The sequence below is a fragment of the Halichoerus grypus genome, chromosome 1 (genome assembly GCF_964656455.1).
Source record: "Halichoerus grypus chromosome 1, mHalGry1.hap1.1, whole genome shotgun sequence".
Classification (NCBI taxonomy): Eukaryota; Metazoa; Chordata; class Mammalia; order Carnivora; family Phocidae; genus Halichoerus; species Halichoerus grypus.
Genome location: NC_135712.1, coordinates 211,551,892 through 211,565,079, shown reverse-complemented (window position 1 = coordinate 211,565,079; position 13,188 = coordinate 211,551,892). Strand labels below are relative to the sequence as shown.

The 13,188-nt window shown below is 42.1% G+C and overlaps 1 protein-coding gene across 5 annotated transcripts in view; it reads left to right on the top strand.

The window, feature by feature from the left end:
- The window catches only part of ADGRE1 (adhesion G protein-coupled receptor E1), a 61,718-nt gene that overhangs the window by 26,064 nt on the left and 22,466 nt on the right, over window positions 1-13,188 (top strand). For all 5 annotated transcript variants that reach the window (XM_078056610.1, XM_078056604.1, XM_036066098.2 and 2 more), the window contains 4 exons: window positions 1,044-1,193; window positions 10,922-11,062; window positions 11,148-11,285; window positions 12,438-12,526. In XM_078056610.1, the coding sequence (XP_077912736.1) occupies window positions 1,044-1,193; window positions 10,922-11,062; window positions 11,148-11,285; window positions 12,438-12,526 (518 nt within the window). The remainder of the gene's footprint in view (window positions 1-1,043; window positions 1,194-10,921; window positions 11,063-11,147; window positions 11,286-12,437; window positions 12,527-13,188) is intronic.

Genomic DNA, 13,188 nt, shown 5'->3' with positions numbered 1-13,188 from the left:
TCACAGTTAATTTTTTATTTTAATTAACAAACACTTACCTCATACTTGCTGTTCTCCAGGCTCTTTTCTGAGTCCTTCACAGATATCACCTTATTTAATTCTCCAAACAACCCTAGGGGGTGAGTACTATCATTATCCCCGTCTGACAGATGGTGGTGCTGAGACACACAGAGGTGAATTATCTTGCCCATGCATTAGTCAGCTCAGGGCCGCCAGAACAAAACACCGCAGACAGGGCAGTTTCAACAACTGAGATTTATTTTCTCTATATTCTGGAGGCTGGAAGTCTGAGATCATGGTCAGAGAGGGCTCTCTTCCTGGCTTCTGGACGACTGCCTTCATTCTGCGTCCTTATGGAGAGTGAGCTCTGGTGTCTTTTCCTCTTCTTTTAAGGGCATTAATCCCATCTTAAGATCTCCTCTTAACCTCATCATCTTGCAAAGGCTCCATGTCCAAACACCACTGAGTGTTAAGGCTTTAAGATATGAATTCGGCAGGGGCGCATAATTCAGTCCACAGCACCCAGTAACACACAGACTATAAGGACAGAGCCATGCTTTGAGCCTAGGCTGTCTGTGCCCTCCACCCCTCCACTCAGACACTTCTCAATTATTATTATTGATAATGTAGTGATTCCTTGGAAAGGAATTGAGATTTATCAAAGAAAGAGTGAGGCAAGTGAGTTCAAGGCTCAGGGAGAAGAGAATAAGCCTTCATGAATCTCCAGGTAATCAGTGAATCTGGATCAGGAATTACTAAAGGATTAGAAAAGAAAGATAAGCTGGGTGAGCTTAGGTGGGACCAGACTCTTGGGGGTGTCATGTGTTTTAATGAGGAGTTTGGATTTTATCCCAAGCTGCAGAGAGCCTCATCAGGAGATTTGTGTGGGTCACAGACCTGCCTCTTTGCGCTTCCTTTCAGCAGACTTTAGGAGGGTGCGAGCAGAGCCCAGAAGACTCACTGGCTCTGGTCTGGGTGGGATTGTGGATTGCCACAGCTTCGCCATCCTTCATCCTTTTGACTTAGACTGGTTTTCTTCCTAGATGTGGACGAATGTGACAAGAACTCAGCTCTTTGTGGCCTCAGCTCCATCTGTATCAACATCTTGGGAAAATACAATTGCTCCTGCCTGCCTGGGTTCTTTTCACCTGCTGTTTGGACCCCTGAGAAACCAGAGGATTTCAGATGTATAGGTAATGCTCCCAGGCATGCTGAGCACTTTCGATGGATGTCAATCCACCCTGAAACATAGTGGCTTACGAACAACGCTTTGTGCTTGCTCATGATTCTGTAGGTTGACCGAATGGTTTTTCCGGGTCACTAGGATGGCTGCCAGGTCCAAAATGGCCTCGCTTACGTAGCTAGTAGTTGGTGCTGGCGTCTGGCTGGGAGCTCAGCTGGGCCCCTCAGTTTCCCTCATGGGCCCATCCTCATGGATTCTTGGGCTTCCTCAGAGCATGGCAGCTGGTTTCCAGTAAGGGAAGTTGCAAAGGGAAGGAAGCAGAAACTGCTGGTTCCTGTAATACCTGGGCTTGGAAGTCCCAGAACGTTACTTCTGCCACATTCTCCTGGCCGAAGTCATGGGGCCAGCCTAGATGCCAAGGAAGGGGAAATTAACTCCCCATCTCATTGGGGGACAACAAATGCACACAGGAAGTGGAGGGAGGAATTGATGGCAGCCGTCTTTGGAGGATCTACTCTACTGTAGAACATGTCTTATGTTCTTTGACCCCAGGGCAAATACATGCTTCTTTTCATTAAAAATGTTCTATTTCTTTTCATTCATTGATCTTAATCAGCTGTTGACATTGTTAGAGGCAGAACAATAGAGAGGCAAATTTGAAAGGGACCTTAGAGATAAACTAATACAGCATTCCAGGCTCCTAGGCATCTTTTCAGGACCCCTTTTCGGTTAGATTATCACCACTCTTATTTGTTTTAACTACTCAGTAGGTTTCACTTTGCATGAAAGAAGGTTTCCTCAGCTAAAACAGTTTTGAAAACCACGCACCTAGTCCAGCTCCATATGCAAAATGTAAATTCCACTTGTGCTATTTCTTTGTTTTAAGTGCTATTTCTTTTATTATTATTATTGTGTTCAATTGGCCAACATATAGTACATCATTAGCTTTTGATGCAGTGTTCAATGATTTATTAGTTGTGTATAGAATTGCAGTGGGCACTATTTCTTTTTTTAAAAAAGATTTTATTTATTTGAGAGAGAGAGATAACATGGGAGGGTAGGGGCGGGGGGAGAAGGAGAAGCAGACTCCCTGCTGAGCAGGGAGTCTTTGGGGGGCTCGATCCCAGGACCCTGGGATCTGAGCCGAAGGCAGATGCTTAACCAACTGAGCCACCTAGGCACCACCACCCCCATCTGTGCTATTTCTTTTTTCTTTCTTTCTTTCTTTCTTTTTTTTTTCTTGCAGAATGTGCCCTCTTTAATACCCATCACCAGGCTAACCCATCCCTCCATCCCCTCCCCTCTAGAACCCTCAGTTTGTTTCTCAGAGTCCATAGTCTTTCATGGTTCATCTCCCCCTCTGATTTCCCCCCCTTCATTCTTCAACTCCTGCTATCTTCTTCTTCTTTTTTTTTTTTAAACATATAATGTATTATTTGTTTCAGAGGTACAGGTCTGTGATTCAACAGTCTTACACAATTCACAGTGCTCACCATAGCACATACCCTCCCCAATGTCTATCACCCAGCCACCCCATCCCTCCCACCCCCCACCACTCCAGCAACCCTCAGTTTGTTTCCTGAGATTAAGAATTCCTCATATCAGTGAGGTCATACGATACATGTCTTTCTCTGATTGACTTATTTTGCTCAGCATAATACCCTCCAGTTCTAGCCACATCGTTGCAAATGGCAAGATTTCGTTCCTTTTGATGGCCGCATAATATTCCATTGTATATATAGACCACATCTTCTTTATCCATTCATCTGTCGATGGACATCTTGGCTCTTTGCACAGTTAAGATATTGTGGACATTACTGCTATAAATATTGGGGTGCATGTACCCCTTCGGATCCCTACATTTGTATCTTTGGGGTAAATACCCAGTAGTGCAATTGCTGGGTCATATGGTAGCTCTATTTTCAGCTTTTTGAGGAACCTCCATACTGTTTTCCAGAGTAGCTGCACCAGCTGGCATTCTCACCAACAGTGTAGGAGAGTTCCCCTTTCTCCGCATCCCCGCCAACATCTGTCATTTCCTGACTTGTTAATTTTAGCCATTCTAACTGGTATGAGATTGTACCTCATTGAGGTTTTGATTTGGATTTCCCTGATGCTGAGCAATGTTGAGCACTTTTTCATGTGTCTGTTGGCCATTTGGATGTCTTCTTTGGAAAAATGTCTGTTCATTGTCTTCTGCCCATTTCTTAATTGGATCATTTGTTCTTTGGGTGTTGAGTTTAAGGAGTTCTTTATAGATTTTGGATACTAGCCCTTTATCTGATATGTCATTTGCAAATATCTTCTCCCATTCTGTTGGTTGTCTTTTGGTTTTGTTGACTGTTTCTTTTGCTGTGCAAAAGTTTTGTTGTTTTTTTTTTTAAAGATTTTATTTATTTATTTGACAGAGAGAGACATAGAGAGAGAAGGAACACAAGCAGGGGCAGTGGGATAGGGAGAAGCAGGCTTCCCGCAGAGCAGGGAGCCCGATGAGGGGCTCGATCCCAGGAACCTGGGATCATGACCTGAGCCGAAGGCAGGTGCTTAACGACTGAGCCACCCAGGCGCCCCAGTGTGCAAAAGCTTTTTAACTTGATGAAGCCCCAATAGTTCATTTTTGCCCTTGCTTCCCTTGCCTTTGGTGATGTTTCTAGGAAGAAGTTGCTGCGGCTGAGGTCGAAGAGGTTGCTGCCTGTGTTCTCCTTTAGGATTTTGATGCACTCCTGTCTCACATTTAGGTCTTTCAACCATTTGGAGTCTATTTTTGTGTGTGGTGTAAGGAAATGGTCCAGTTTCATTCTTCTGCATGTGGCTGTCCAATTTTCCCAACACCATTTGTTGAAGAGACTGTCTTTTTTCCATTGGACATTCTTTCCTGCTTTGTTGAAGATTAGCTGACCATAGAGTTGAGGGTCCATTTCTGGGCTCTCTATTCTGTTCCATTGATCTATGTGTCTGTTTTTGTGCCAGGACCATACTGTCTTGATGATTACAGCTTTGTAATAGAGCTTGAAGTCCAGAATTGTGATGCTGCCAGCTTTGCTTTTCTTTTTCAACAATCCTCAGGCTATTCGGGGTCTTTTCTGGTTCCATACAAATTTTAGGATTATTTGTTCCATTTCTTTGAAAAAAGTGGATGGTATTTTAATGGGGATTGCATTGAATGTGTGGATTGCTCTAGGTAGCATTGACATCTTCACAATATTTGTTTTTCCAATCCATAAGCATGGAACGTTTTTCCATTTCTTTGTGTCTTCCTCAATTTCTTTCATGAGTATTTTATAGTTTTCTGAGTACACATTCTTTGCCTCTTTGGTTAGATTTGTTCCTAGGTATCTCATGGTTTTGGGTGCAATTGTAAATGGGATTGACTCCTTCATTTCTCTTTCTTCTGTCTTGTTGTTGGTGTATAGGAATGCCACTGATTTCTGTGCATTGATTTTATATCCTGCCACTTTACTGAATTCCTGTATGAGTTCTAGCAGTTTTGGGGTGGAGTCTTTTGGGTTTTCCACATAAAGTATCATATTATCTGCAAAGAGTGAGAGTTTGACTTCTTCCTTGCCGATTTGGATGCCTTTTATTTCTTTTTGTTGTCTGATTGCTGTGGCTAGGACTTCTAATACTATTTTGAATAGCAGTGGTGATAGTGGACATCCCTGCCGTGTGCCTGACCTTAGGGGGAAAGCTCTCAGTTTTTTCCCATTGAGAATGATATTTGCTGTGGGTTTTTCATAGATGGCTTTTATGATATTGAGGTATGTACCCTCTATGCCTATACTCTGAAGAGTTTTGATCAAGAAAGGATGCTGTACTTTGTCAAATGCTTTTTCTGCATCTACTGAGGATCATATGGTTCTTGTTCTTTCTTTTATTAATGTATTGTATCACATTGATTGATTTGTGGATGTTGAACCAACCTTGCAGCCCAGGGATAAATCCCACTTGGTTATGGTGAATAATCCTTTTAATGTACTGTTGGATCCTATTGGCTAGTATTTTGTGAGAATTTTTGCATCCATGTTCATCAAGGATATTGGTCTGTAATTCTCCTTTTTGATGGGGTGTTTGTCTGGTTTTGGGATCAAGGTAATGGTGGCTTCATAAAACGAGTTTGGAAGTTTTCCTTCCATTTCTATTTTTGGGAACAGTTTCAAAAGAATAAGTATTAATTCTTCTTGAAATGTTTGGTAGAATTCCCCTGGGAAGCCATCTGGCCCTGGGCTTTTGTTTGTTGGGAGATTTTTGATTACTGCTTCAATTTCCTTAGTGGTTATAGGTCTGTTCAAGTTTTCTATTTCTTCCTGGTTCAGTTTTGGTAGTTGATACATCTCTAGGAATGCATCCATTTCTTCCAGGTTATCTAATTTGCTGGCATATAGTTGGTCACAATATGTTCTTATAATTGTTTGTATTTCTTTGGTGTAGGTTGTGATCTCTCCTCTTCCATTCGTGATTTTATTTATTTGGGTCGTTTCTCTTTTCCTTTTGATAAGTCTGGCCAGGGGTTCATCAATCTTGTTAATTCTTTCAAAGAACCAGCTCCTAGTTTCGTTGACCTGTTCTACTGTTCTTTTGGTGTCTATTTCATTGATTTCTGCTCTGATCTTTATTATTTCTCTTCTCCTGCTGGGTTTAGGCTTTATTTGCTGTTCTGTCTCCAGCTCCTTTAGGTGTAGGGTTAGGTAGTGTATTTGAGACCTTTCTTGTTTCTTGAGAAAGGCTTGTATTGCTGTATACTTTCCTCTTAGGACTGCCTTTGCTGCATCCCAAAGATTTTGAACAGTTGTGTTTTCATTTTCATTGGTTTCCATGAATTTTATTAATGCTTCTTTAATTTCCTGGGTGACCCATTCATTCTTTAGTAGGATGCTCTTTAGCCTCCATGTATTTGAGTTCTTTTTGACTTTCCTCTTGTGATTGAGTTCTAGTTTCAAAGCATTGTGGTCTGAAAAGATGCAGGGAATGATCCCAATCTTTTGGTACCAGTTGAGACCTGATTTGTGACCTAGGATGTGATCTATTCTGGAGAATGTTCCATGGGCACTAGAGAAGAATATGTATTCTGTTGCTTTGAGATGGAATGTTCTGAATATATCTGTGAAGTCCATTTGGTCCAGTGTGTCATTTAAAGTCTTTATTTCCTTGTTGATCTTTTGCTTACATGATCTTGATCTGTCCATTTCAGTGATGGGGGTGTTAAAGTCCCCCACTATTATTGTATTGCTGTCGATGTGTTTCTTTGCTTTTGTTATTAATTGGCTTATATAATTGGCTGCTCCCATGTTAGGGGCATAGATATTTACAATTGTTAGATATTCTTGTTTGGATACACCCTTTAAGTAGGATATAGTGTTCTTCCTTATCCCTTATTACAGTCTTTGGTTTAAAATCTAATTAGTCTGATATAAGGATTGCTACCCCAGCTTTCTTTTGGTGTCCATTAGCATGGTAAATGGTTTTCCACCCCCTCACTTTCAATCTGGGGGTGTCTTTGGGTCTAAAATGAATCTCTTGCAGACAGCATATTGATGGGTCTTGTTTTTTTTTATCCAATCTGATACCCTGTGTCTTTTGATTGGGGCATTTAGTCCATTTACATTCAGGGTAACTATTGAAAGGTATGAATTTAGTGCCATTGTATTGCTTGTAAGGTGACTGTTACCGTATATTGTCTGTGTTCCTTTCTGGTCTATGTTTCTTTTAGGCTCTCTCTTTGCTTAGAGGACCCCTTTCAATATTTCTTGTAGGGCTGGTTTCGTGTTTGCAAATTCCTTTAGTTTTTGTTTGTCCTGGAAGCTTTTTATCTCTCCTTCTATTTTCAGTGCCAGCCTAGCTGGATATAGTATTCTTGGCTGCATATTTTTCTCATCTAGTGCTCTGAATATATCATGCCAGTCCTTTCTGGCCTGCCAGGTCTCTGTGGATAGGTCTGTTGCCAATCTAATGTTTCTAACATTGTAGGTTACAGATCTCTTCTCCTGAGCTGCTTTCAGGATTTCCCTTTGTCTCTGAGACTCATAAGTTTTACTATTAGATGTCAGGGTGTTGACCTATTTTTATTGATTTTGAGGGGGGTTCTCTGTGCCTCCTGGATTTTGATGTGTTTCCTTCCCCAAATTAGGGAAGTTCTCTGCTATAATTTGCTCCAATATACCTTCTGCCCCTCTCTCTCTTTCTTCTTCTTCTGGGAGCCCAATTATTCTAATCTTGTTTCATCTTATGGTATCACTTATCTCTCGAATTCTGGCCTCGTGATCCAGTTGTTTATCTCTCTTTTTCTCAGCTTCTTTATTTTCCATCATTTGGTCTTCTATATCACGAATTCTCTCTTCTGCCTCATTTATCCTAGCAGTTAGAGCCTCCATTTTTTATTGCACCTCATTAATAGCCTTTTTGATTTTGACTTGGTTAGATTTTAGTTCTTTTATTTCTCCAGAAAGGGTTTCTCTAATAACTTCCATGCTTTTTTCAAACCCAGTTGGTATCTTTAAAATCATCATTTTGAACTCTAGTTCCGACATCTTACTAATGTCCGTATTGATTAGGTCCCTGGCAGTTGGTACTGCCTCTTGTTCTTTTTGTTGAGGTGATTTTTTCCGTCTTGTCATTTTGTCCAGAGGAGAATAGATGAATGAGAGAACAAAATGGTAACAGGGTAACAACGTCCCCAGAAAATATACACTGAACAAATCAGAAAAGACCTGAAACCAGGGGAAAAGAAAGGGAAAGAAAGAAAAAAGAAAAAAAATGAAAAAGAAAAAGATAAAAACAAATAAACAAAAACATACAAAAAAAAAACAGAATATGATCAAATATGATCAGGCTGGTGCATTGATCAGTGCCACACACTAGATTTGGGGCGTATTTTGGTCTATTAGAAGAAAGTGCCTCCCAAAATTTTAAAGAAAGAAAAACTTATATATGTACAAAAAATAAGGGTTAATACGATGAAGGGATGGAATATGACTGTAAAGATGAAAATTATAAAAGATTTTATTAAAGGAATTGATAAGATAAGAAGTTGGTTGAAAAAAGAAAGAAGAGGACTTAAAGAAAAAAGAGGGGGAGAGAATGTGATCAGGCAGGAGACTAGAACAAAGCCATACACTAGAGATTTAGGGTATATTTTGATCTGTTAGAAGAAACTGTATCCAAAATTTTAAAGAGAGAACAACTTATATATATACCAAAAATAAGGTTAACTACTATGAAGGGATAGAATATGACTCTAAAAATGAAAAATAAAAAAGATTTTTTAAAAAAGAGATTGATAAGATGTTGGTTGAAAAAGGAAAAAGAAAAATTCAAAAAAAAAAAGAAAGTTAAAAAAAATTAAAGTTGGGGCGCCTGGGTGGCTCAGTCGTTAAGCGTCTGCCTTCGGCTCGGGTCATGATCCCAGGGTCCTGGGATCGAGCCCCGCATCGGGCTCCCTGCTCGGCAGGAAGCCTGCTTCTCCCTCTCCCACTCCCCCTGCTTGTGTTCTCTCTCTCGCTGTGTCTCTCTCTGTCAAATAAATAAATAAAATCTTTAAAAAAAAAAAAAAATTAAAGTTGAAAGACTAAAGAATCATGGGGAAAAAGCCATGAATTCTATGTGCAGTATTCCCCTAGCTCTGGAATTCTGCCATTCTCATTGATCGGTAAACTTGGTCTTGGCTGGCTGTTCTTGCGGATCTTCTGGGGGAGGGGCCTGTTGCTGTGGTTCCCAAATGTCTTTGCTGAGGCGGAATTGCCCCGCCCTTGCCGGTCTGGGCTAAGTAATCTGCTCGGGTTTGCTCTCAGGAGCTTTTGTTCCCTGCAAGCTTTCCGTACAGCTTTGGAGGCGGAGAGTGAAAATGGCAGCCTCCCAATCTCCGCCCCGGAGGAGACGAGAACTCGGGGCCCCGCTCCTCAGTGAGCCCCCAGAGAAAAGCAGTCAGTCACTCCCGTCTCCCCAGTCTCTGGCCGCACTCTGTGCTCACCCGGCCTGTGACTGAGCATTTCTATCTCTGGCACACGACCCCGTGTGGAGTCTCCAAACCCAGCAGATCCCCACGGTGCACTCCCATGCCACTCCTCCCAGGGGAGGAAGGGGAGTCTCCCCAGATCTGCCGCTTGTTGGGTCCCTGCTGGAAGAGCAGTGGCCCAACTGTGCCGCGGATCACAGTTTATGGCAACCCAGGGCTGAGAGCCCACTCGTCGGCTCCATCTCTGCAGCTGGCTTCCCTGCTCTGATACCTGGGAGCTCTGCCACACTCAGGCACCCCTGGTCTTTCTGTGACACCGAGGGTCCTGAGACCACACTGTCCCCACGAGGGTTCCACCCCCCCGCTTAGCCACTGGAGTGACGTCCCTCAGTGGAGCTGACTTCTAAAAGTTCCGATTTTGTGCTCCGCTGCTCTATCACTTGCTGGTAGCTGGCCGACGGAGCCCCCCTCTCCCGCCATCTATCCTCCCGAATATTGCCTCGGATTCACTTCTCCACACGTCCTACCTTCCAGAAAGTGGTCGCTTTTCTGTTCAGAGATTTGTTGCTGTTCTTTTCTTCAATCTCCTGTTGAGTTCATAAGTGTTTAGAATGGTTTGATCCCTATCCAGCTGAATTCCTGGGACCAGATGAAATTTAGGTCTCCTACTCCTCCGCCATCTTGCTTAGGTCCCATCTGTGCTATTTCTGACGAGCGTTTACCTAGTGGATGCTTAAATGTGTCTGTAAGTGGGGAGCTCACTATTAAAAGAAGGGCACCCTTTGTTTAGAGATGTTTTCTGTGATATCAAGAGGAAATCCACTTCCCTGTACCTTCCAACTGTGGGTCATTCTCCTGTCCTTTGAGATCTCCAAATTAGTCTACATTCATATCCCAAGGACTTCTCCTAATGCTCCATGGTAATGCCCAGTGCAACACACTGTATACTTGCACAGGCCTCTAATGGATGTTGCCTGTTTATTCCTCCTGTTTTGTGAATTGACAGAGGAATATGAAAACTTTTGCCCTTACCTCCCTCCTGATTATTTTTTTCCCAGGACATTCTATTCCATATATCCCCTATGGCTCAGAAACCTCCAGATGGAGAGGTAACTCCATAGTGCCACGGTGACCTGGCATCCCCCTGTATTAGTAGGCCAGGGTTCCTTGACTCTGGTGCTATTGACATTTTGGGCTCGATAGTTCTTTGTGGTGGTGGGCTGCCCTGGGGACTGTAGGATATTTGGCAGTATCTGTGGCTTCTACCCACTAGATCACCCCCTACCCCCAGCCCAGTCATGACAACCAAAGATGTCTCTAGACATTGCCCAATGTCCCCTGGCAGGGGGTAGAGGGAGCACACTGCCCTCAGTTGAGAATCACTAGCTTAACGCTAATAGAAATTTTTTGCTCTCATTACCATCCAATATAGACATACCTGGCCAGTGGGCAGCTTTTCTCCACATGGTGATATAGGGATCCATTTCCTTGTATCTGTTGGTTCTCATATCCCTTATGGCTTTGGAATCCCTGGTTCAGCCAGTGGTGGGGAAAGAGAGAGAAGGCACACCCACTTTGCAACCACCTTGGCCCAGAAGAGACAAATGTCGTACCTGCTCACATTCTATAAGTGAAAACTAGTCACATGGCCCCACCTACATGCAGAGGGTTCTGGGAAATGTTGTCCCTGCTTGGGCTACCATTTTTTAGGGATAACTCTATGCATTGGAAGCATGACTTTTGGAGGATTGCTAGCCAACTCTGCCTCATGCCCATTCTCTACCCTATAGATATTGATGAGTGCCTTCACATGTGCCCTTCCAATGCAACATGCACCAACACTCCTGGGAGCTACTTTTGCACCTGCTCTCCTGGCTTTGTACCAAGCAATGGACAGCCGAGCTTCACAGACCAAGAAGTCGAATGTAGAGGTGAGAAGAGAGTTTGCTGAACATCCCTAGAAAGAAGTATCTCCTGGTTCTTCTGGGTTGGTTGATATTCTCAAGTTCTTTGCAGATATTGATGAGTGTTCCCAAGATCCATCACCATGTGGCCCCAATTCTGTCTGCACCAATGCCCTGGGCTCCTACAGCTGTAGCTGCATTGGGGGCTTTCAACCCAATCCAGAAGGCTCCTTGAACTTCAGCTGCAAAAGTAATCATTTCTTTGTGTCTCTTGGCAATGGAATCTGTGTCTTGGTTTGGTTGTGAAATCCTCAATCTACTCAAACTCAGGATCTTCCTCTTACTTTTACCTCATCTACAATTCTCTCTTTTCTAATGTATTCATTCACTCATTGATTAATTCACTCATTCAATAAATTATTCTTGGAACATCTATTAGTCAACTAGGCCCCTGTACTAGGCACTGATGATTCAGTCCTGGATGTGATGGACATGATATTCGCCTTCATGTAGTTCATAGTCTAGGGAAGGAAGTAGAGAGCACACACATAATTATTTAATAAGCACAATGAGTGTGACTCCTGAAAAATCATAATGTGCTTCAGAGTGAGTAATAAGATATTTAATATACTCTGGGCAAGTGACATTTAAGCCGAAGCTTGAAGGAAGAGTAGGAATTATCCAGATGAAGAGTGGAGATCTCAGTGTGCCAGGTTGTGGCATGTGCAAAGGCCCTGAGGCTAACATAGAGTGAGGACCAGGGGTAATGGCATTAGGTGCACCTTAGGACATGGGCAGAGGTCAGATCCTGCAGGAACTGGTGAGCCATGTGAGGAATTTTGAAGATGGTTTTTTTATTTTCCCCTGAGAACAATAGGGAACTGTGAAAGGTTTAAATTTTTTAAAATTGTGGATACTTGATACATTAAAAATAGAGGTAGCTTATATGGAGGCAATGAAGTATAATAATAAAATGAGTATGCCTGAGGCCCCTCACCAACATGAGAACTAGAATATCATCAATGCCCTTGTGTTTCCTGCATGTTTGTTCCCCATTAGATCTCCCTTAGTCCTCCTCAGAGGGGACTACTGGGAACTTTATGTTTATAATTCCCCTACTTAAAAAAATGCCCCCCATGTATGTATCCCTAAACAATACTTCACTACGTTTTGCTTGCTTTGGAGCATTATAAAAATGGCATCATGCTCTGGATAGTCTTTTCTGACGGGATCTTTTCACTCAGTCTCCTGCTTCTCAAAGTCCCTGATGTTTCAGTGTGTAGCTATCATATAATCTGGTAATGGAGGGATTTGAAGCAGGGGATAATGAAATCAGATTTGTCTTTCAATCATAGTTTGCTGTAGTTGAGCTTTAATTTGGTTGCTTTTGTTTTCTTCCTAGAGATTCCCTTCAAGTGTAAAGAAGATGTGATACCCAACAATGAGCAGGTCCAGCTCTGCAAAGTGGGAGGAGCAGTGGAGCCTGAACATGTTAAGTATTTTTAAGGTTCCTAGCTCTTGAGTTTCCTAGAAGACCTTCTAGAAGTTTCTAGAAGGTTCCTAGAAACCACTCAGGTAGGAGGTTGTTTTGCAGCTTTAACAAAGGCCAAAATAATGGTGACCTAAATTGTATAACAGTTTATTTCTCTCCTTGTAAACAATCTGAGTGTCTGCTGTGGAGAGTTGATATGATGGCTCTGTAAATCCTCTGCCAGCATTAACACAAGCCTCCCACTTTGTGGTCCAAGATGGCTGCTCCAGCCCCTGCCATCACGTCTGCATTTCAGCTGGTGGGCAGGGGAGAGGGGGAAGTGAAAGGCATAGTTCTTCTCTTTAAGAGTTTAACCCAGTATCACTTCTGTTTATATCTGGCTTCAAGGAAAGCTGAGAAGGGAGGACATTTGTCTATCTAAAACTTGGGAATTCTTTCACTAACAGAAGAAAAGATGTTGTTTTTTTTTTTTAAATTGTGGTGATTTACGAAAACAATGAATCATGGATCACTACATCAAAACTAATGATGTATTGTATGGTGACTAACATAACTTCATAAAATTAAATTAAATTAAAAAAATAAAAATTGTGGTGAGATAGACCTAAAACTTCACCATTCTAACAACTTATTTATTTTTTATTAAAAAAAATTTTTTTTA